The sequence below is a fragment of the Hipposideros armiger genome, unplaced genomic scaffold, assembly GCF_001890085.2.
Source record: "Hipposideros armiger isolate ML-2016 unplaced genomic scaffold, ASM189008v1 scaffold_67, whole genome shotgun sequence".
In the NCBI taxonomy this organism is placed as follows: Eukaryota; Metazoa; Chordata; class Mammalia; order Chiroptera; family Hipposideridae; genus Hipposideros; species Hipposideros armiger.
In genome coordinates, this window is record NW_017731417.1 from 3,326,283 (window position 1) to 3,349,276 (window position 22,994).

The 22,994-nt window shown below is 42.7% G+C and overlaps 1 protein-coding gene and 1 long non-coding RNA gene across 5 annotated transcripts in view; one reads left to right on the plus strand and one right to left on the minus strand.

Moving 5' to 3' along the window:
- The window catches only part of TTC7B (tetratricopeptide repeat domain 7B), a 134,976-nt gene that overhangs the window by 90,882 nt on the left and 21,100 nt on the right, over window positions 1-22,994 (minus strand). For all 3 annotated transcript variants that reach the window (XM_019642330.1, XM_019642329.1, XM_019642328.1), the window contains exons 3-8: window positions 22,033-22,116; window positions 20,948-21,052; window positions 18,759-18,876; window positions 16,629-16,686; window positions 10,660-10,732; window positions 7,834-7,994 (exon numbers count right to left, since the gene is read on the minus strand). In XM_019642330.1, coding sequence (XP_019497875.1) covers window positions 7,834-7,994; window positions 10,660-10,732; window positions 16,629-16,686; window positions 18,759-18,876; window positions 20,948-21,052; window positions 22,033-22,116 — 599 coding nt within the window. The remainder of the gene's footprint in view (window positions 1-7,833; window positions 7,995-10,659; window positions 10,733-16,628; window positions 16,687-18,758; window positions 18,877-20,947; window positions 21,053-22,032; window positions 22,117-22,994) is intronic.
- Window positions 5,991-12,022, plus strand: LOC109382667 (uncharacterized). Of its 2 annotated transcripts, none has more exons than XR_002123965.1 (4): window positions 5,991-6,812; window positions 9,092-9,159; window positions 9,532-9,697; window positions 10,887-12,022. It is a non-coding gene; the product is annotated as an uncharacterized LOC109382667 (long non-coding RNA). The 2 variants fall into 2 exon arrangements; XR_002123964.1 differs by having other exon boundaries at window positions 10,923-12,022.

Sequence of the window (22,994 nt, forward strand, 5' to 3'; positions counted from 1 at the left end):
TAATAAGATGAACAGCTTCTTTCCTTGTGGTCCAACTTTCTATCAAATGCAAAGTTAATGGGCATGTTCATTACTCCATCACTCAGCTCAGACATAAAAATAGCCTGTAACACTTGGCCTCTCAGTAATCGCTACATCAAAACATTATTCAATAGGATAGGTCAACTTAAATCGAGTTTCTCTGACACTGTACGTGGAAGTGAGAGTGCGAAAGAGACACAATCTTACTTGCGGAGTAAGGATGATTTTTTTAAAGAAACTAGATATATACTCCATTCAAGTAAAGAATGATCCTAACCATGTTTTCTAGTTTACTTGTGCTATGAGAAAAGGTGAGCCTGGGATGATACATCGGGATTGAAAAATCTCTTTTTGAGAGTAAAGGCAAATATATTTTTAGATCCAAACTGAAAAACTTTGCCAGAAACAGACCCTCATTAAAATTTCTAGGGTCATCACTAAACAACCACGACCACCAAAACAGAATGTTTCTTTTCCAAATTAGTAAAGGAAAAATATGTAATAAAAACATAACCTAGAAGAAGGTAGGAAAGGAGAGGATAAGATATGAAAAAAGCCAGGACAAATAGAAGGCACAAATGAGATGGCAGACGCTAACACAAATATATCAGTATTTACAATAAATGGAAATGGACTAAATATTCCAGATAAGACTGTCGGCCTGAGTTAAAAAAAAATTAGCTATATATGAGCACAAGAGCAAAAAAGAATGGAAACAGATATTCCAAACACACACACACACAATTTGTATGTGTGTAGATATGCATCTGCACACATGTATGTGGATATATGAATGCAGACTCTGAGGCAAAATGAATTACATGACTTATTACAGAATGATGAAGGGCTGAATTTACCAGGAAGACACAGCAATTCTAAATGTGTATGTACCTAATAGTACAGCTTTACAATACATAAAGCAAAAATTGCCATGTGCGGAAACAGGACAATCTACCATTCCAGTGGTGGATTTCAACATATTTCCGCTCAATAACTGATAGATTAAGTAGACATGAAAAAATCGGTAAGAATAAAAAAGATCTTACTAGCATAGTTAATAGCTTAACCTAATAAAATACATAAAAATTTACTCCCAAATCCAGCAAACATTCTTTTCAAGCACACACGAAATATTTACAAGAAGTAACCACATGCTGGCCCATAAAACTAGTCTTAACAAACTTGAAATTTATGTAGATTATAGTCTCTGAACTCAACTCAATGACCTATCATTAACAACAGATAGATTAAAAAAGCTCATATTTGACAATTATAAAACACAGTTCTAAAATAACTGAGTCAAAAAATAATGGAAATTTAAAAATATTTAGAACTAAACGGTAACAAAAATTTCACATATGAAACTTGTAGTGTACAGCTAATGTAGTACTTGGGAAATTTTTAGTCTTAAATGCTTATGTCAGAAAATAAGAAAGGCAAAAAAATTAATGAACCAAACATCCAACTTAAATGATTAAGAAGGAAAACCAAATAAAACAGAACAAACTCAAAGAAAGTAAATAATAAAAATAAGAACAGAAATTCATCAAAGAGTAAGTAAACATATAGTCGAGATGATAAAAAAGCTACTGGTTCTTTGAAAAGATCAATGTAACACATTTCTGGCAAGACTGTTCAAGGAAAAAAAAAGAAGGTCCACTAACAGTATTAGAAATGAAAAAGACTTAATCACAGATGCTGTATGACAATTTAAAAAATTATTTAAACATATTATGAACAACTTTATGCCAATAAAATTTAAAATTTAGATGAAATGGACAAAGCCTTAAAATATATATTATATATTACACATAGCTTACTAAAATAAGTAGAAAACCTGAATATCCTATAATCATGTTTTAAAAAGCATCAGAAGTCTTTCCACAGGAAGAAAGACCAGCCCCAGATGGTTTTACGAACTAATTCTACCAAAACTTATTATTCTAGGAACAAATAATTCTAATCTCACACAATGATTCCAAAACACACAAAAAAGAAATACTTCAACTCATTTTATGAGGCTAGCCTAACCTTGATGCCAAAACTTGACAAGGATATAATGAGGAAAGAAAATTACAAATGATTTCACACATGAACATAAATGTAAGTGTTCTTTAAAAAATTAGTAAACTATAAAAAACCATAAAAAAGCTAATATGCCATAATCAGATTGGGCTTATTTCAAGAATTCACGGTTAATTTAACATTTTAAAGTAACAATTGATATGCTATTAACATATAGTCGATAATGTTGTAAAAACTATGTATGGTGTCAGATGGGTACTAGGTTTATTGGAGGGATCACTTCATAAATTATATAAATGCCTAACCACTGCAGTGTACAACTGAAACTAATATAAAATAATATTAAAAGTCAACTATAATTTAAAAATATATATATAGTCACAAGCTGTAAAGTACAGTACAGGGAATATAGTCAATGGTATTGTAATAGCTATGTACAGTGTCAGACTTATTGGGGTTATCACTTTGTGAGGGGTGTAAATGTCTAATCATTATGTCGTTCTGTACACCTGAAAATAATAAAAAAAAGAAAACAAATACACTATTCACAGGTTAAAGGAGTAAAATCATATAACCATCTCAATAAGTACAGAAAAAGCATTTGATAAAATTTGAGGGCCGGCCGGGTGGCTCAGTTGGTTAAGAGCACGAACTCTGAGCAAGATGGTTGCCAGTTCGATTCCCACATGGGCCAGTGAGCTGCGCCTGAGCTGAGCTGCCAATAGGTGGCAGGATGGCTCGGCTGGTGAGAGCACGTGCTCCTAACAACAAGGTTGCTGGTTCGACTCCCACATGGGATGGTGGGCTATGCCCACCCGCAACTAAGACTGAACACGGCACCTTGAGCTGAGCGGCCGCGAGCTGCTGACAGGCGGCCAGATGGCGACTGGACTTGGAGCTGAGCTAGCTGCGCCCTCCACAACTAAGATTGAAGGACAACAACTTGGCTGTTCCCCTTTTCCAATTTCCCAACACTGTTCCCCTTTCTCAATTCCCCAATAAAATCTTTAAAAAAAATTGATATTGATGATTAAAAAAAAACAAAACAAAAAACCTTAGCAAACCAGGAAGAAGGTGATTTCCTTAACCTCTCAGAATTTTAAACAGAAAGGCATGGAAACTTTTTTCAAATAACTAGGAATAAATCTAGTAAAAAGTGGGCCAAATCTTCATGAAGTAAATTATAAAACTTCATTTAAAAAGTATTTTTTAAAGGCCTAAATAATTAGAGATATAATGCCGTGGATTAGAAAACCCACTGTCATAAATCTATAATTCTCCCCAAAGTGAGCTATTACAATAGATTAACTGTAATTCTAATCTAAATCTCAACAGCTTTTTCTGTGAACTTGACAAGCTGATTTGAAAATTTGTATGAAAGTTCAAAGGCCTGAAATAGCAATATGCAAATATGGATCTACCTCACGTATAACAAAGTTCTAAGAATGAAGAAAGAGTGGCAATCACACAGAAACGGGCACACTGACCAATGGAACCAAGTAGAAAACTCAAAAACAGCCCCCCACACATATGGACATTTGATTTAGGACAAAAATGGCAGTCTGGAGCAACAAGGAAAGGAATCTTTTCAAGTCACAATGCTGGGACAATTGGGTATCCATATGGGAAAAAATTATATTGGATCCCTCACACCACACATACATAAAACAATCAATTCCAGATGGACTCCCTAGCTTTACGTGTGAAAGATAATGAGAGAGCTTTTAGAAGATAACTTAGGAGACTTTCTTCATGATCTTAGAGAAGGCAAAAGTTTCTTAAACCAGACACAGAAGTACTAGCCATGAATATGATTGATAAATATAACTACTTTAAAATTAGGAGCTTCTGTTCATCAAAAGACATCATTAAGAGAAATCAAAGACAAGGCACAGAGTGAGAGATTTCTGCAGCACATATAACCATCGAAAGCGCTTGTAACCATAATATATAAAGAAATCCTACAAAGTCTATGGTATGAAGACAACGACCTAGTTAGAAAAGAGGAATGCTACTATATGTGCTTCACAAATGAGAGAAGCTAAATAAATAACCAAACAAAAAGGTGTTCAACCTCATCAATAATGAAGGACATGCAACTTATAACAAATTCACAATGTGATACCAGTAACTAGCAGCCACATTGCCAAAAATAAGTCTGACAGCACCGCGTGTGGCGCATGGAGCCGCGTGGGCTCCCAGGCGCTGCTGGTGGGAGTGTAAACTGGCACTCCACTTTGCAAAGCAGTGTGCTTATCTGGTAAAGCTGAAGACGCACAGGTCCCATGGCCCAACAATTTCATTCTCAGAAGTGCTTGCATTTGTGGACCAGTGTAAGAATATTTACAACAGCGTTGTTTATAAGAGCCGAAAACCAAAAACAACCCACATAGCCACTTAAGGTAAACTAGAAAAACAAATCTTAGTATAGTTACATAATAGAATGCTATTCATCAGTATAATGAATAAATTGCTGCTGTATGCAATAAAGATGAACGTGATGTTAAGCAATAAAAGCAAGTACTGTACATATATACTCAGTGTGATTCCACTCTTTTAAAATTCTAAAACATGCAAAACCAGAATTTTTATTATTTAGGAGTACAGACATACAAAGGGTGCCAAAAAGTGTATACTCATTTTAGGAAAGGTAAAAACTGTATTAAAATTGCAATACTCAATATATACCAGTAACAAAAGATGAATACAAAGTCACGTTTGACTTCTGCAATTACAAGAGGTGCTCAAAGTGGCTACCATCAGCGTAATTTTAATGCAGTTTCTTCCTTTCTTAAAACGTGTATACATTTTTTGGGCACCCTCTGCATATGGTATACAAACAGAAGAGAATGCTCAACACAGAATTCAGGACAGTAGATAACCTGTGAGGCAAGAGGTAAAGGGATCGGACAGCGGGCGGTACACAGGAAATTCACAGGCATGATTAAAGTTCTTTTTCTTAAATGAAGAAGTGGGTATACATTTGTTATTGTATTATTTGAAATATATTTAATAGTCTTTTGCTGCTATTCAATATTTAATAATAATTTTAAAGAATTCTAAAATATTGTATTTGAAAACACTGTAGTAATAATAAGAATTCCTACGAATTATTAAGTGATTAGCATGTACACATGCCTTAGCTGCACTAGCTAAGACAGCTGAAGGCCCTTGGAGAAGCATCCCATGTCACCCATCACTACTGTCACCGTGCAATGATCAAAGTTGGTGTTTAAGTACCCTGAATAAGCTTAACAGGGACCAAAAAATTCTGTTATTCTCTACGCCAGGCTAAAAGGCTAGCTATTAATAAATCATTTCTCAGCTCAACAGTTTGACTATTCAACAGCTGAACAGTGGGAAGGGGTTCACCCCACCTAGCAGGTACTGACTAAACATCAACTACAAACGCATCCTGTGGCAGGTACGGCTGGGGGAACACGAGGCATTGCCAGGTTTCTGAGTCTACCGATCTGCTGGCCCTTCACTGACAAGCCCTTCACTGACAGACAGACAATACAACGCGACAGGTGTCCACGTAATCGTGTGAGGTTGGTGTTGCAATGGTTTACCCAGGTTGGGAAGAAACCATGGGATCCATTGGCTACATCGGGCCCCACTTTTAATAAAAATATTCTTGGGAAGAAGTTTCTCATCACAAAGGAAGAAATACAAACATTTAAAAAGCAAACAAGTCATCGGCTGCTTTCAGACCTGCTGCCATATGCTTTGCTTTTCTGAGCTTCAGGCTTAACATTAAAATAACAGGCTTGCATTCCTCAAATATCTCTACTGCTGTTCCTTATTTCTACTACTTGAAAAGGCTGTCAGCTGCTGTCACTTGGAGGCATTACCGTATTAGCCACCACTGTTTACTGCTTACTGTGCAGTGTGGCTATTAGTTTAATAAGCCTGTGCTCAGATGATGCCCCAAGCTGTCTATGCAGGAGCCACACGCTGGAGTCTAACATCTAAAGAAGGTGTTGGGGGCTGCGAGGCAGGGAAGGCCCCTTTATAAATACTGATGAGAGAAACTGAATTCAATTGCATCAGGTTGTACTTCACTGATGGGTAAAGGACCGAAGGTTTTTTTTTTTTAAAGTGCTTTAACCACTTTAAGGTTCCATGGGCTAACCAGCTTCGGACAAAATCCAGAAATATACTCGGTATGCAAAAGAGCGAGTGTGAAATCTGCAAGAAGTAAAGCACTGCCGCAGAGCTCTTTAATTCACTCTGCATAAATAGCTGAACCTACAAAAGAAATCTCTAGTCAGAGGTTTCCTGGATTATAATGAGAATTTTCTCGATGGGGAGAAGAGAAGTGCTCTTTTCACTTGAAGACAAAGAAATGTTTGTGATGGAAATGTGGGAACCAATTTTCCAAAAAGAGCTGCTGAAATGCACTGATTAAAAACACAGTGAGGTGATGAGGCAGAGAAAGAAAGACAGCCAAAGCTGAGCCACTTAAAATTTGCGACTGCACTTATTTCTGAAAGTGAAGACAGCCAGCTCGGGCCACCAGCTACATTCCTTCCCCTCCCCTTGCCCGAGCCGCCCCCACCCCATTTCTGCCCCTGCCCCTTAGACAATTAGAACCGGCCAGCGCGCAGGACTGTTTACTGTTTCTGGCCGCTGTGGACTGGTTACTAGGCTACTCCACGGAGGACAACGTAGGAACCGGGCGGCCCCAAAGACTGTCTGTCCTTCCCTGCAAAGCCCAACCCACAGACAGGCCTGATTCGGGGCCTCGGAGGGAAAGTGTGAAGGTAAGTAGACAATTTGAACAGATGGCAGTTTATAATGACAGTTCTTAGGTTATGTACAAATACTGATTGATTTAAGAAATTCCATTTCCTAGAGAATAAAACCAGAGGTCAGGAATTTTGATGAAAATTGCTTAAAATATAATAATTACCTGAAGCTAGTGAAACCCCCTGGTAACCAAGGACAAAGAAGCTCCAAAGCACTTCCCCAAGTTTCAGTCACTGGAGTTCGTTCCGTGTAACTTTTGCCACATCCAGGTCTATCTGCATGAGTATTTACTTAAGATTTTTCTTTAAATTGACTTAAAACAGCTTATTAAAAAAATTCTTAGTCTCCCTCTGACCAATAGTTTCCATGAAATCACACTTTGATATGCAATTATATTTTTTTCTAATGTGCATTAAAAATATATAACTATTAAAATAAAAATGGTCACCCACAATCCATCAAAGATCATCTCGTATGTCCCAAGAGTACACAATGGAAAAAATGGATCAAGTATTTTAACTTAATAAGGGTGATCTAACAGACTACAGTTGGCTTTTGAACTATGCGGGTCCACTTATATGCGGATGTTTTCAATAAATACTGTAAATGTACCTGTTTTCCCTTCCTTATGAGTTTCTTCGTAACGCTTTCTTTTCTCTAGCTTACTTTATTGTAAGAATGCAGTATATGATATATATAACATACAATATATGTGTGAATCAACTATATTATCTGTAAGGCTTCCAGTTAACAGTCGGCTATTAGTAGTTAAGTTTTGGGGAAGTCAGAAATTATATGTGATTTTCAATATATGTGCAGGGGGTTGGTGCCCCTAACTCCCACACTACTCAAGGGTCAAAAGTTTATCTGTTTCTAAATATCATGAAGAAACAAAAGTAAAGGGAATTCTGTACTATTTACCCTCAAGAGATCCATGAAGGACTTAGATTAGGTAGATTAGAGAGAAGGAAGTTGGGGAGAAGTGAATTTTAATAGCTTTTGAATGTGGGAAAACAAATACCTAGGACCACTTACATAAAGTTTTCTGGATATTCGCTCAGGGCCATGTCAATGATGTTCAGGGCGTCATGGTAATGCTTCTGTGCTGACAGTAAGAGGGCAAGCAGGTGCAGAGAGTTCACATCATCACCTTGAAGCTGAAGAGCTTGGCGGACGTACCCCAGAGCCTCTGGTATCTGGTTTAAAACAAAACCCAAAAGAATTTTTAAACACACATGCGCGAGCGCACACACGCGAAGCCACCACTTCAAGATCTGATTCTCTGCAAATACCAAGAGTTGTTTCACCCTGTATGTACCACATTCAGATTCTAAGGCAAGTCTTTTTGAAAGCCCCAGGATATTAGCCACACACATGGAAACGCATGCGCTCTTCCGGCAACGGTCTCACCGATGAAGCGATACTAGAGACCCTGTTTCTCTGTGTAACTGCTAGTAAATACCAAATCTTTTGTTTCTGCCTAAATAATACGTTCGCTCTAAATGGAGACACATACAAATTGCCAGAGCTTTTTAGTGGAATTAAAGTGCCTTAGCCAAACTGTTCTCATTTTTTAAAGTATTACTGAAATGGAAGTGCTTAGTAAGTTATAAAACCTTTAACAAAGCTTTCCAAATAATCAGACAACCAGTGATTCTTTTCAAATTCCTTTGTCTTGGATCTTCATTAGACATCAAGGAAATATGCAAGCAAATAAACAAAACCCCCCACCTTCCCAAACTACAACCCCAAATAACTTGATCCAAGAAACAAACTGCAAGGCCACATACAAAGCAGATGGATCCAAATTCAAGTGACCAGGCACAACCTTAACCTTTACATGTAACAGCTGTTGCAGACTTTCTTCAAAATCACTCAAGCGCAATGGCTGATAAAATGCACACGTAATGAGCACTGAACACCCCAGATCCCATGCAGGTTTGGCAGCGCCTGGGGAGAATCAGAGCCTGAAGGTGGATTTCTATGATAAACAGAGCTGGAGACTGAAGCTTCTTCCTCGACTGCCCCCAGGATCCTTCCGGTCTCCCCTCCAACCCTAATGCTGGACCTCCTCTCAGCTTTCCTGCTTCTTCCCAAACCCTCAGCAGCCTCACTCCTTAGTAGGAGGCCACGACTTCTGTCTTTCCCAAATCCGTTAGCGTTCCGCTCTGAAATTCTGTTTCTGATGGATTTAAGTTGTAAATGCTGGCTGTAGCGGCTCTGTGCTTTGAACCATAGAATCACAGCTATCGCAGCTGGAAGAGACTCATATGGCCCAATCCTTGGTTTACAGGGAGGGAAGCTGAGTCCAGAGGACGTGGAATGACTTGACCAAGGTCACTCGGCTATTGAATGACTGAGGTGAGAGTGGCTCTAGCTCTTCTGATTCCTCTTTCATCTTCCCCTTCTAGTCAAATGGCATTGGCTCTAAAGATAAATAAGAAGGCCACAGCCTCCTTCCTGCCAGAGGTTTGGTGTTGCCATTGCTGCGAGCTCACAAAGACTGCTGACACCCACAAGCCTCCATCTACTTAGTCATTCCTCAGGGTGACAACCGGCTATGTGAACAGCACTCCGCCTGGGGTTGTGGGGAGGGTCGAAGGCAGGGTATACTCATGGTGCCAGTTTGCAGGGATGACCAGAACAATCAGGGACAAACTGACACAGGGTTCAAAATGATGTCCTTAGGGATAGTTACGTGAAGGAACTCAAAGCTGGTTCCTCCATCAACAGGTCCTCTGAGTGCCTCCCGCCTGCCAGGGTACAGCAGTGACGATGACAGACATGGCTTCCTGCCCTCGTGGCACCTCGAGTGTAGCGAGAAAGACGCTGAACAGGAGAGCTGAGCAAGGGGGAGAAGCAGTGCAGGCTGCTGCAGGAAAGAGGCTCCACAGGGGAGGTGAGTTAAGGTCCTGCTGGGGGCGGGGGCCAGGGGCCCCCACAGCTGTTGCAGCAGCAGCTCTTGCTCAGTCCAGCTTCAGACCACACCTTGCCAGGTGAGAGGACCTTTACAGAGGCGGTATCCTGGTTTCCTAAGTCCCCAGGTCGCCAATTGGGACCCATGTCTCAACACCATTCGCAGGCCTCCGGGAAGTGAGATGCATGCCTACAGCCCAGGGCTGCCAGGGGAATGGCATGTCTGGGAGCTGGCCTTTGAGTCACCCTCCAGTCAGCACTCAGGAATGTGCTGCGGTTACCACCAGTGTCTTGCACCTGGTGGACAGGCAGGCAGGTGTGTGGCCAGGGCCTCCAGGACAGCTGGGAGGGGGTGGGAGGGGACAAGAATGGCGAAGGCAGCTTCTGGAAACTACCATTGGGAAGATGAAGGCCAGCAAAGCTTGCCCCTGCAGCAAGGACACTGTTGAGTCTCCTATTTTGAGGAGCCAGCATGTGTAACTGTTTATATCTTCTATGCATTTTAAAGGAACTGGTGTCTTTTGTCTATGCCTCTGGCATCTTGCTGTCAATCACCAATACCCTTATGTCAGCCAGGCTCCAACCAGTGACTCAATCTCCACCATGCTGAGAGCTCAGCGCTGGGCTCCGTTGGCAAGGGACACAGCTCTTTGATGACCCCTGGGGTCAGGGTATATGCCATGCACTGTATCCATTGCCATCGGACCCCAGATTGGGCCCTCCAGGTCTGTGGCATGAACCTCCAAAAGCACAGCCTGGCACGCTGGTGTCTTCATAGCGTTATGTTCAAACTGACCAAACACCAGGGTCCTCGCTGTGTGGGATTCAGGGTCCTCCGAGAGCCTCAGTGAATGGAAGACCAGCTACTGGCTCCAACTGAGGCACTGAAGGAACTGTATCAAGACCGAGGGTGCACCAAGTTCAGGAAGCATTAGAGAAGCTGACCTGTCTGGAGATGGCAAGCTGCAGAGCCAGGTAGAAAGCTGCTTGGTGATCCGTAGGGGACAGGCTGTGGGCCCTGCAAAGGTATTTATGGCTGTTAGAACACGGGCAAGTATTCACAGTTGCATTTTTATACCAAGGTCACGTATTCAACTATTTAATGTTTCATTTAGACGCATCTCCTTTGTTCACTAACAAATGTAAAGCATTTTCCCCTTCACTGTATGTAGGTATGACACAGGAGCCTGTTTCTGTGTTTTGTCCAGACTCTGAAGTGGCAGCCAGTGACCCTCAGCTTTGAGGAGGAGCCCGAGGTAAAGAGTCCTCAGGCCCTGAGCCCCGAGCGCCTCCGCAGCCTGAGCAGGAGAGGCCGCCTGTCATGCGGGGACACGGTGAGGCCAGGAGTGCACGTGACAAGGCAAGGCTGATTTGGTTAAGTTTTGGCTTGGCCTTAATGCTACTTCATCCATATTTCTGGATTTCAGAGAAACCAGATGAAAACCAAGACCTGGCTTTGCTTATAAAATGAGGTTTTGGTTTTTGATGAGCTCTAGGGTGAAAAGACGGGTACTCGGTCTCTAGACGCTTCTGTTAACTTCCATGCAGCTTACTAATTTAGTCCGTGTAACTCTGACTTGTAAGACTCTGTGGCCAAACACTAGGTTTAGTTTTATTAACAGGCCTGTGACACCGGATGGGAAGAAGGTGTACTGGCCTCCTAATTGATTGCAAACGTCATTCTTGCTTTTATGGGGAAGTCAATTGTGTTTCATCACGAGCAACTCAAACAGAGCAACTCAAACTGTGACTGTATAGGAGACACAATTCTGTGTTTAGCAGCCTGGAGGGAAGAGCAAAACAAACTTTTACTTCCTTGAAAAGGCACTATGGAACAGACTAATTACAAACGGTGGGACCCAGATAGTAAACAAACCTTCTGCCATTCTGTCAACATTCTGTGATTAAAGGAGGATCTTCTACCAGCAGAAGACACATTCAGGATAAAGAAGAAAGCCAAATCATTACAGATTCCATGGTGGCAAACATGCGAAGAATGGCTTCCGACAGTAATAAGGCCTTTTAATGGAATTGTCTGTCTGCTGTGGGGGTAAAAGACTAGAGTCTTTCAGGTGTTTGCCACCCAGAAAATGTAAGTCTGACGATCCAGGACGTTGTTTGGGCAAATGTGGCAGCTCATGTACGTGACTGGGGGGGTCTCTGTCTTTTTCTTCATCTTAAGAGCAAAGCACCTAAACTCCCATCTCAGTAACCGTGCCTCAAGACACAGCCTTCTCACCTTAGTGTAAGAGGCCATCTGCCTGCATTGCCTACCCCCTCTTTTTTAAAAGATTTTATTGGGGAATTGGGGAAGGGGAACAATGTTGGGGAATTGGGGAAGGGGAACAGCCAAGCTGTCCTTCAAACTTAGTTGTGGAGCGCGCAGCTAGCTCAGCTCCAAGTCCAGTCGCCATCCGGCCGCCCGTCAGCAGCTCACAGCCACTCAGCTAAAGGTGCCGTGTTCAATCTTAGTTGCATGTGGGCGTAGCCCACCATCCCATGCGAAGTCGAACCAGCTACCTTGTTGTTAGGATCATGTGCTCTCACCAGCTGAGCCATCTTGCCACCTATTGGCAGCTCAGCTTGGGCACAGCTCACTGGCCCATGTGGGAATTGACCTGGTGACCCTGTTGCTCAGATCTTGCGCTCTTAACCAACTGAACCACTTGACCGGCCCCTGCATTGCCCCTTTAAATGTCTGTTTCTACCAGTATGCTCCAGTTTTTATTATTTCATAAGTATTGGTTTTCCATGAATTTGCACATCAAAGAATTTTCTTCTTTGGTGTTCATAAGAAGTGAGAGTGGAATGTCATGGTTTCTGTCTCTCCCAATTATTCAGGGAAATTGAATACAAATTAATTATGAAAAGACTTTGAATTATTTAGCATTCTTTATTTTATCTCATCTTCTTTCATAATTAATAAAAAGTCAGGTTTCTACAGCCCTCAAAAAGAATTCCTCAGAGCTATCATTTTCTCAGCCCAGTTTAGATTTTCCACAAATGAAGTTAGATCCGATCATGGCTGCCTCCACCCAACACCAATGGTCTGGTGAACTCAGAGTAATGGGTACAAGGATAGCTCTGACCACAGGTCCCACCCGGGGCCTCATCAAATGGTTGTTAAATGTCAGCCACAGAGCTGCGAAATAAAACAAACCAGAAGTGCTAGAAATCTTGGCATTTCTGGGGTGCATTAGGGCAACATCTGAAGAATTGCCAATTTGGCCGATGATGGGTATCTAACTGCCAAATTTCTTATGAGGCACAACTTAAACATATACATTTTGAAAAGTCTTATTTTGATAATTGGGCTAATGAGTTCCAGCTCACTACTTTAGCCTATGAAAGAAGAAAGAAAATAAAAGGGAATGCCCAACAAAACAAGAAAAAGCGCCTGGTATTGGTCTCATGAGATTCTTCAATTGTGCACGTTTCCTGTGACAAAACCACTTTATGTGCCCACAGCCAACATGCTGGGCAGATATCATCAAGCGATACAGGTGAGAGGAAAGATATTAGTGTTCTTGAAAACTGTAAGCCCGCTGAACTCTGCACATGAGTATAACGCAGCCCCATAAACCCCATTCTCATATGGTGGGCACGTGGGTGGGGCTGCTAAGAGAAACCCAGAGACCTAAAAATGTCACCACAGGGATGCTCATAAGGTGCATCTCTTGTTAAAGTACCTCTACATCCATTAATTCAACTTTCATCCATAAGGAAAGAAAGACTTGTTAGACTGCTGGCTTACCAGGCCGCCCATCCATCCATCCATCCATCCATCCATCATCCATCCATCCATCCATCCATCCATCATCCATCCATCCATCCATCCATCCATCATCCATCTATCCACTGACCCACATTATTTAGCACCTGCTGTGATGCCCGGCCTGTGCCAGCCTCTGGGGAGCCTGGAGATGAATCATACAAGTGCCTTTCCTTGAGGAGCACCCTTTCTCCCCCAGAAGGGGAGACCGACCCACGGTGATGATTGCAGTGCAGTGGGAGCAGAGCCCTGAGGGAGGCATGCCAGGCTGCCACTGGACAGCACGAGATGGGCCTCCCAGGCCTCCTGGCTCGAACCCAGGAGACCACGAGGTCCACCCCAGTGCTTTCCTAGACTAGTTCTACCATCCTCTAAAGCTGAACCAAGAATATAGAGAAGGCGGATCAATTTCGACTCTGGTCCGTAAGACACATACTTTGGAGCAATAATAACTGCAATTTACGGAGCATAATCGATTCAGCATTTAGTCCAAGAACATCCAGCAAAAGACACAGAGGTAGAAATGAAATTCTGAGCCCTGATCTCTCCACCACATCACCCGGCTCTCTTCTCGAAGTCCTTTTCAGTCCTGCTTACAGTAGACATGTGACTAGAGTATTAAGTTAAGAAAAAAATGCACGAATCTGGTTAAATCTAGTACTTAAGAACCTCCCATTAGTTGCACACACGGGAGGACCAGCGTGTCCTGGTTTGCCCAGGATTTTCCTGGGTTTAGCACTGAGAGCTCCATGTTCTCGAAAACTGGGATGGTTGGCCACTACACACACACAAATCACACCCCATTCAAACTTAAACTCAAGCTAGGAGGGAGAGAGGACAATAGCGGAGACTGTGTATCACACTGAGTGACAATCACAAATGCCACCATGCCACCTCTTCCTCATGGAGCAGCTCAGAATCCTGCCTGCTGGGGTCAAGTCACTGAAACATGCTCTCAGCTGTTCCCAGGCTTGCTTTCTCCGTGGGATGTGAGAGCCCACAGGGGCAGCTACTCAGGTCAATTCAGCATCTTCAGAAAGCTTTGCCACAACACTATGTTTTCCTTCACTATACTTTTGTACGGGGCGCATGAATTGCTTTAGCTGTTTGGGCTGAGCTTATGAACATACGAACAGCCGAGGGTCTCAATGTTAAGAGGCAGTAATACAACTGGGATGCCTTCAAAAATCGCCTTTTGGAATCCACCAGAGAGCAAATCTTTCCGAAGTCTGACTCCAGGCATAATTAAGGGTTAGTTTTTACATGCTACATCTGCTACCCCAGCCCTTTTTGAGTTATACTGTTTTCTTTTTTTAAAAAAAATTGCCAAACAATAGTATAAATAGAATTGTGGGGAGAAGATTTAAAATAAATAGTAAAAAAAGTACTTCTCATCCATGTGGTTTTTAAAAATCCATCTACATTTAAGAAGTAATACAAATCATTATTTACTCAAAATCTTTCCCTTATTGATTAAGCCTAAAGTGCACTAGAATGGTGCTAGTTAATGTGTACTTGAAAGAAAATCATTTTACTTTTTTGAAAAATAGTCTTTATTTCACACAAATACAAATTTTGGTTAGCCTTCCCCAATAAATCACATAGGTTAGTAGGATTTTATTACTCTTTATTCCCACATGAACTAATATTTTAAAAATCTCTTTGAATTAAAACCCAAGTAAAAGAACAAAAAAAGGAATCCAGGCCAATGGAACAGCTGTTATGTAACATGAAGTTACGAGCTCTGGTGCTTCAAGGCAGACCACAACTAGGGCTGTTTTTGGAGAACCAGTAAGATGTGTTGGTTTAAGAAAAGTGAAACAGATGTAATGACCACTTTCTTAGGCATCCATACGTAGGTTTTACAGACTAGGACCTGAGAATTTAAAACGCCAAATCATTTGAAAGGGAAATGCTGTCAACAAAAGCTTTCTTAGCACAGAGATAGGAGATCTGTTTGCAGATGTCAATTGGTACCTTTTGTCATTAACTAGTCTGAGACTGGTAAGGTGAAGATACTATCGGCAAGCCTGCTAGGAAACAGAAAGAAATGAGATGAAAGAGTTTTGGACTAACTGAAACCAAGGGATAATGATTCCATGAAGAAAGGAATACATACACTGCAACAAATCTGTGGCCCACCCAGTTTTAAGGAAAGAAATCTAACAAAGGTTATTGGGTGTTGAGAGTCCCTCATGAAATTTTGGTATAAGTAAGTTTCTAATACGATTCCAAGAAATAAATGTAACTCAGATATAGTTAAAATGAAAGGGTTCACAGCAATTGTAGATTTGACATCATGGGGCTATATTTTCAAGCAACAATTCATTTTAGTGATTTGTTATACCTGCAATAAAAATAAAATTAGGGCAGTATAGTAGGTACCAGAAAAGCTGGGTTAGAGTCAGGAGACCTTGATTCTATCTTGACTTCAACAGCTATGTGACTCTGGTAATTCTTTTCACCCCTGCATCTCAGTCCCTTACCTGCGGTAAACATACTACTTGTCCTATCTACCTTACTGGCGTGGGACTGAGGATGAGATAAAAAAAGGGACTGAAGGAACTCTATGACACGCAAGCATTTTCTAATTTTAAAGCACTCTCCAAATTTCATGAAAGGTACAATGATGGAGATGAGCACAAGCTGTTATTAAGCAATACGGGGGAGGTTGGGGGAGGGGTGGGGGGCTGGGAGATGCTGGCCTGATTGTCTTGACATAGTATTTCAGAGACTGTCCTAAAATCTGGCTTTTTCATTTCTTAACTTAAAAAATCTGAAGCTTGACAGGTTTTAAAAAAAAAGCAAGCAAAGAATGATCTCTTTTCTCGATGATGACAAATGTCTTTAATAAAAGGAATCATCTCCCTAGACATACAAAGTATCTGTCTTCTTAGAGCTGAACTCGCTTTATTAGGAATGAATACAATGTGCTCGAATGGATGAACAGATTAAGAATGCGGATTTACACGGCAACAAATGATGCAGCAAGTTTTGATACTGCATGTTCAGTGCTCGAGACGAAAGGCTCCCAGGGGTAAAACACTGTTTACATAATCTTTATAAATATCTCTTCTTTTTATACTGATCATACTTTGGTGTCATTATGTACAGCCGAGTGAAAAGATGAACTCCCACTCACCTCTGAAACGCAAGAAGCGCCTTTCTCTGCAGGACCTCCTGCATCCCTCGCAAAGAAGCTGAGGAAAGGGTGCAATTTTCAATTAGTCAGTGGCACAGGAGATCAGCGAGTTTCTGACAAATACAAAACTCAGCACTAACACTACACATTCCCTCGGGTTAAAAGCAACAAACTCTGGATGCCTATGTGCCCAGTCCTGTCCCAGGCACTGCTGAGGACAGGAAAAGAAGCCCAGGCCAACCCGAGGCCCTTGCACTTGTTGGGCATAACTGTGGAATGATGCCAGGGGAGAGTGTGAGTCGGACGGTCACTCTTGGCAGCCCCAGGCATAGGGGGCCGTCATCAAAGACCAGCTGGAACTCCAGAGAGGAGCACATCTGTTTTCTCAAGTGTAGGCACGTAACTCTTGGGTGAAGATGGGACAGGCTCTACCAGGATGGCATAGAAGAGAACTGAGCACCAATGGTGTTAACTGGACTCTCTTCAAGTTCCTACTGGCACTGAGAGGCTAGGGTCCAAGGCCAAGGGCACTAGCTTGATGCCATGAAAGCACAGTTTAATTCACACTGTGCAATGGCCAGGACCTCTGGTACCTTGATATGAACACAAGGAACAAACCAGGCAAACCCCACACTGAAAATGGAAAATCAGCTCAAAAGTGTGAGGCCATCTTGCTGTGAGCCAACACTTGCCCTGTATGGAGCATGTGAAAAATGGATCCCTTCGAGTCTGCTGTAGGAATTAAAAAGGTACGTTTTTTTGTGGCAAGAGAAAAAGTCCTGGAGGAATCTGTTTATGGCTGGAACCGGGGGAGGGCCTTATCTAACAAATCTCACGCGGCAGGCACGCTGAGAATGGCGGAAGGCTGCCCCCAGAGAGCCAGGATGTGGCTAACAGAACAGTGACAGAGCTAGAGCGAACCGCAGAGGTGACCCAACTGAATCATGAACGCAAATGAGGCCCACCAGGGTGGAGCGGCTCTCCCAAAGTTACAGGGCTAGCGAGGGGTAGGATCCAAACTAGGAATCTACATGGATAAATAGATGGCACTACATTTACGCTTCCCTGAAAGTCTACTACAGTTAAAACAATGTGCTGGGTATTGCCAAGATATCATGTGTATATGAAAAATTTGCAAAAAAACCCATGATTAAAAATCAATTAATATGTAAAACTTCTCCAGGGTCTTTGAAATTTTAAGGCAGTGGAAAGAAAGATTTGAGCAATTTGCTTAAAAAAAACTGTGAAGAAAGCATTAGTAGTCAGGATTGCATTTTCTCTTAAGGGGTCCGGGAAGGGCTCTCTGGGGGCTGGCAAGGGTCTGTCTTCTAAGCAGGGGTAGTGATTATAACGATATTTGCCTTTTACTAATTCATTAAATTACACATTTGTTTTTGATTTTTTAAAATATTCTTGTTATATTTAACAATAAAAATGTAAAGGAATAATAGTAGAGTTCAGAAAAACAATTTACCTACTTATAGTTCCTGCAAACATATCATTGAAAACTACATTAAGTTATACAAAACATTTTTTAGCCAGCAGCCCATCCACCAAAACTCTAAGTACATCCAAAACATAGAATGTCACGGCATGGGTATTTGGTGAGCTGCTGCACTTTGCATGTACATATCGGCGAATTAAAATGTGCGAATGGAGAAGGAAAGGGGCAGGTCCTGGCCAATCAAAGGAAGCTCCTGGAAAAGGAGGCTGGCCTGAACTCTTCTACCTTCTTGTGCCTGAAACCCAGCATCCCTTCACCAGGGGACAGCCCAGCCACGTGCTGGGACAGAGGTGGGCACAGGCTGGGTTGGGTGAATCGTCTCTCAAGGCCCCCTGCTCACCTGCACCTCAGGGCACATGCCCTGCACCTGCCAGCTGGCCACCTGTGCACCACAGCCCAATGCACCTGGAAAAGGGCTTAGGGCCCTGGCACCAGGCCTTGGTCCCTTCCCTCCCATTCTCCAAACAGTCCAAGCAAAGAAGGCAGCAGCAGTGGGGCCCCACAGGATGGCACACCAGGGTGACCCAGCTCATCCACCCTCCAAAGACGGGGAGCTGGGGCTCCTGCAGTGCAGATGGGTAGCCCAGCCCTGCACTCAGCAGCTCCCTGGGTGGGGCTTCGCTTACCGTCAGTGGCCTGCAGGCTGTACGCGAGCCCCAGGGCTAAGTAGCCTTTGGCCTTGAACTCGGAGGTTTTCTCTCCCGCATCAACAACTGTTTTGGCAAACTTCTCGGCTTCTTCCAACTGAAAAATCAGAGAAATGAAAAACAACAACAACCTGCAGAATTTCTAACATAAGTTCCCATCAGCATCTGCTGCCAAAAACAGATTTCTGATGAGTCACTGTGAACATAACTCCTAGATCTTCCAGTTGCACTCCCGTGACTCTGTTTTCTTTATTTGAGCCTTGCTCACAGACCTCAGGATTCCTACCTTCCCTTTTACTTTTAAAGTTTTCCGTATTGCATTTTGTCTTCTTTTCCAAGTCGCTTTCATTCTTGGTGGGGCTCTTATCCTTTTCATCTTTATATTTTACTGACTGGTTCTGTAATTAGGTTGTGCTAGGTACTCATATATGTAAATAACAAAGTTCTGAAATGTTCTGTGTTTGGGTCTTTCCTTTTTTTGTTTTTGACATAATGAATCCATTTAGGCTTGGATTTTCCTTCCTACAAACTGTTAAAAATATCAAAACTCCATCTACTTATTTTATAGCACATAGCACATGGGCCTCGCCTGAGCAGATTCCACTGAGAAAATGTGCACCTGTAAACTACACCCACAATGAGGCCTTTTGCACAATTCATCGGAGGCAAAAATAATAAGATTTGTTCTTTCAAAATATAGCAAATGTTGATGTTATTGAAGCTGGGTGACAGTACATGGGAGTGCATTATACTCTACTTCTGTGGTGTTTGGAAGTTTTAATAATACAAATATAAAACACATATACAGAAAAGATTTGTTACTCTCATCTTTGAAAAAAAAAAAAGAGTCGGGTTTATTTTAGGCGTTAGAGAAACGCGTGTTGCAGTAATGAACAGGCCATAATGGTGGCCGTACAGCACAGCCACAGCTGGAAACTGGCATTTTCAAAACTGAAGGGTTTGGGCCACTCCTCCGCCCACTCCCGGGGCCTGCTGGCATTGTTCCCTCGCTTGTGGCACCAAATTGTCAAAACCTGCACGGACCACACAATGCCTTCATAGCTGTGTTTCAGGCGACAGCCTGCTCTTTCAAAATGTCCTTTTTCTTCCACATTTTACCAAGTAAAAGCTATCAAAAGTGGAACACTTTCTTCACAAGGCTTACTTTTGTCCTGCTGAGTGAAAATAAATGGGGGGTTGGGGCGGGGGGAGGGGGGGGAGCCGCAAGGACCATAATGGTAAAAAACCTTAGCAAAGGACCTCAGTCTTATGAGCAATACTTATGAGCAATACAAAAAGAAGGCTTATGAGTCTTCTTATTGCCAATCTTGATATGAAGTGACAGAAAGGAAATTAAAACTCCATCATTCTGTGGAAATTATCTATACCACCATCTCAGCAACTAGTCTGAGATTCCTATTTTCTACTCAGATGGTATATTTTTGAGGTACTAACAGTGTGACAAATCAGGCTATTCCCAAATTTAAATGTGAACAAGAATATCCGAAGAGGAAAGCTGTAAAGGTGAAGGAAGAGGTGAAAAACCTTGGGTTTACACACAAGCTGAAGTCGATGGAGACACTTTGCTTTACACAGAAACAGGTTCTGCTGAGAGTGAATCCTTTATTGGCGTATACAGTAATACCTTGGTTTGCGAGCATAATTCATTCTGGAAACAAACTACTCGTATTGCAAGATGTCGCTCGTTTACCACGTTAAAATGTATTAGAAATGTTTGCTCGTCTTGTGGAACACTTGCAAACCAAGTTACTCGCAATCCAAGGTTTTACTGTACCACCTTTTCAGTCCAGCGTTACCTTCTTACAGCAAGATGCATAGGAGTACGAATTCCACTTCTATCTTATCATTTCTACTTTTGAAGCACATTCCTATGAGAAAGGAAAGCCTGGAGTCCCCCGGAACATATTGGTTCCCTCTGTTCTGGGGGAGGCGGAGCGGGGTGGGTGAGGCCCGAGGAGGCCAGGAGCCCCGGCCAGGGGTCCCAGGCTCTGAACGGCGGCGGAGCGGGGTGGGTGAGGCCCGAGGAGGCCAGTGGCCCCGGCCAGGGGTCCCAGGCTCTGAACAGCCCCGTGTTTGTTTTCTCTCAGTGCCTTGAAATGACAAAGGCTGGTAGGCCTGCCCATGAGCAGAGGCCCAGCCCCACTCACCCAGTGAAGGGAGCCCATGCACAGCTTGGCCGCAAGGAGTGGGATGGTGGCATCATCGGGCTTCAGACGGATGCATTCTCTCAGCACCTTCACGGCGCGGGCAGACTTGGCAAAAGGAGATTATTTCTGTGAAACTCAAAATGTTTGACAGAACCAGACACTAAAGCCTTCCCAGAGGGATTCTTAGTAAGATGCCGTCTTAATGAGGTTTTCCATCTGTGAGCCCAACCACACAGGAGCCTGGGGATGGCGATAAACCAGAGGTTGGGGCTCCTGAGTGACAGGGGAGTAAACTGTGGTTAAAATAAGTGGAAATGCTTCCCTGGAACTACCCTAGTTTTCTTCCCTACTTAAGTAGCCACTGTAAAAATTAGAAAAAAGTAGACAGTGGAGGCTTACATTATTATAAAAAATAAACTAGACAATTTAAAGCATACCATACTAAATTTGTCTCCACTTAGCCCAGATAATCTTCTATCACAAACTTAACCATTCACTAAAGAGCAGATTCATTAAATAGCCCAAATTAACGAGAATAACAGTGGCTACAACCTTTATTCAGTGTGTTCTGCACCTTTGGGTAGTCTTCATTTACCTGATACCAATTCTATGAATAGGTGCTACTATGACTCCGTTTTACTGAAGACGAAACTGAGTCACCTGCCCTGGGTCACACAGCCCAGGCCTCAACTCCAGCACTTGGATTCCACCACCCACACTTCCGCCGAAGGTCATACACTGCCTAATACATTGCTAAAGATAATGAAAAGATTTCCCTTCGGGGAATGAGTTTATACTCTCAAATAAGTGAAATGGTCAGTGTGAAGAGCTAGCCTTAGGTTAAGCCACATCTTCACATGATGAAGTTACAATGGCTACAAAAAGGCAAACGTTTCAGAATTTTTCTGCCCAAGGATGTGTCATGTTAATTCTCAAATAATTAAATTTAATTGTTCATGTATAAATGAACACAAGGCAGTTTCAAACAGTTGGTTTAGACTTCAACTAGGTATTCTATCACCCCTTGGGACTCAAAGACACTGACCAGGGACACAGAGAATTGCATATCACGAGGGGGGACTTACTTTTCCGGCAGCCATGAGCGACAGAGCAAACTGGTACCAGAGGTGGAACTCCTCAAAGGCAAACTTCATGGCTCTTTCTAAGCACTGGTTTGGAAAGAAGGACAAATGCAGACACCTGAGAATGGCCAGTGTTACGGCTGTGAGTTTGTGTCTGTGCACACTAAGATAAGTCCCACAAAATCTGCTTCTCTCAAATGCTTACAACCTAATCCTCCACCAAACCCCTCCTGCGGAGTCCCCACCAGGTAGGATGCGCTGTGCCAGGAGCCAGGACAACCCACAGCTGACTAAAACACAGTCCTTGAACTCAAGTAGTTTTTCTCCTAGTACCAGGAAGGAGGTAGCTACACACACAGTTCAAATACAAGGCCCAAACTCACACGTGTCCCAAGAATGCAAAATAGAAAGTACTGTGGCAAAGTGGCCACAGGATTCAGGAATGGTAATCCTGGAAGAACGGTATTTGAGCCGGGCCTTGATTACTGAGGAGAAAAAACAAAAACGCACAGCTGTGGTTTGGAGATGGCACTCCAGGCAGAGGGGGTGTGAACAAAGACGGGGAGGCACGGCAGTGCGTGCTTCGACTTGGTGACGGTGCGTGGTCCAGGATAAACCCAGCCTAGGGCACTGGGGCAGGAATGGAGAGAGGCAGCCTGGAAGGCCGGCATGGGCTGGGGCCACGTCTGAGAGGCTGACATGGCGGTTCCTTTTCAAAGTTGCTCCATCTCCCTCTCTCACCCCAGCTTTGGTTCTTCCTCTTCTGTGCTCCTAAGGTTCCTAACTATATGGTTTTTTTTGTGTGTTTTTTTTATTGTTAGTTTCAGGTGTACAGAACAATGCAATAGTTACCCTTTTCACCCTCACAAAGTAACAACCCCCCTCCCCCCATGTATTGCCCTCCCACCCCCGATATCATGCTTATCTATTAAAATTCCATTGATTCCATTCCCGCTCTCTACTCC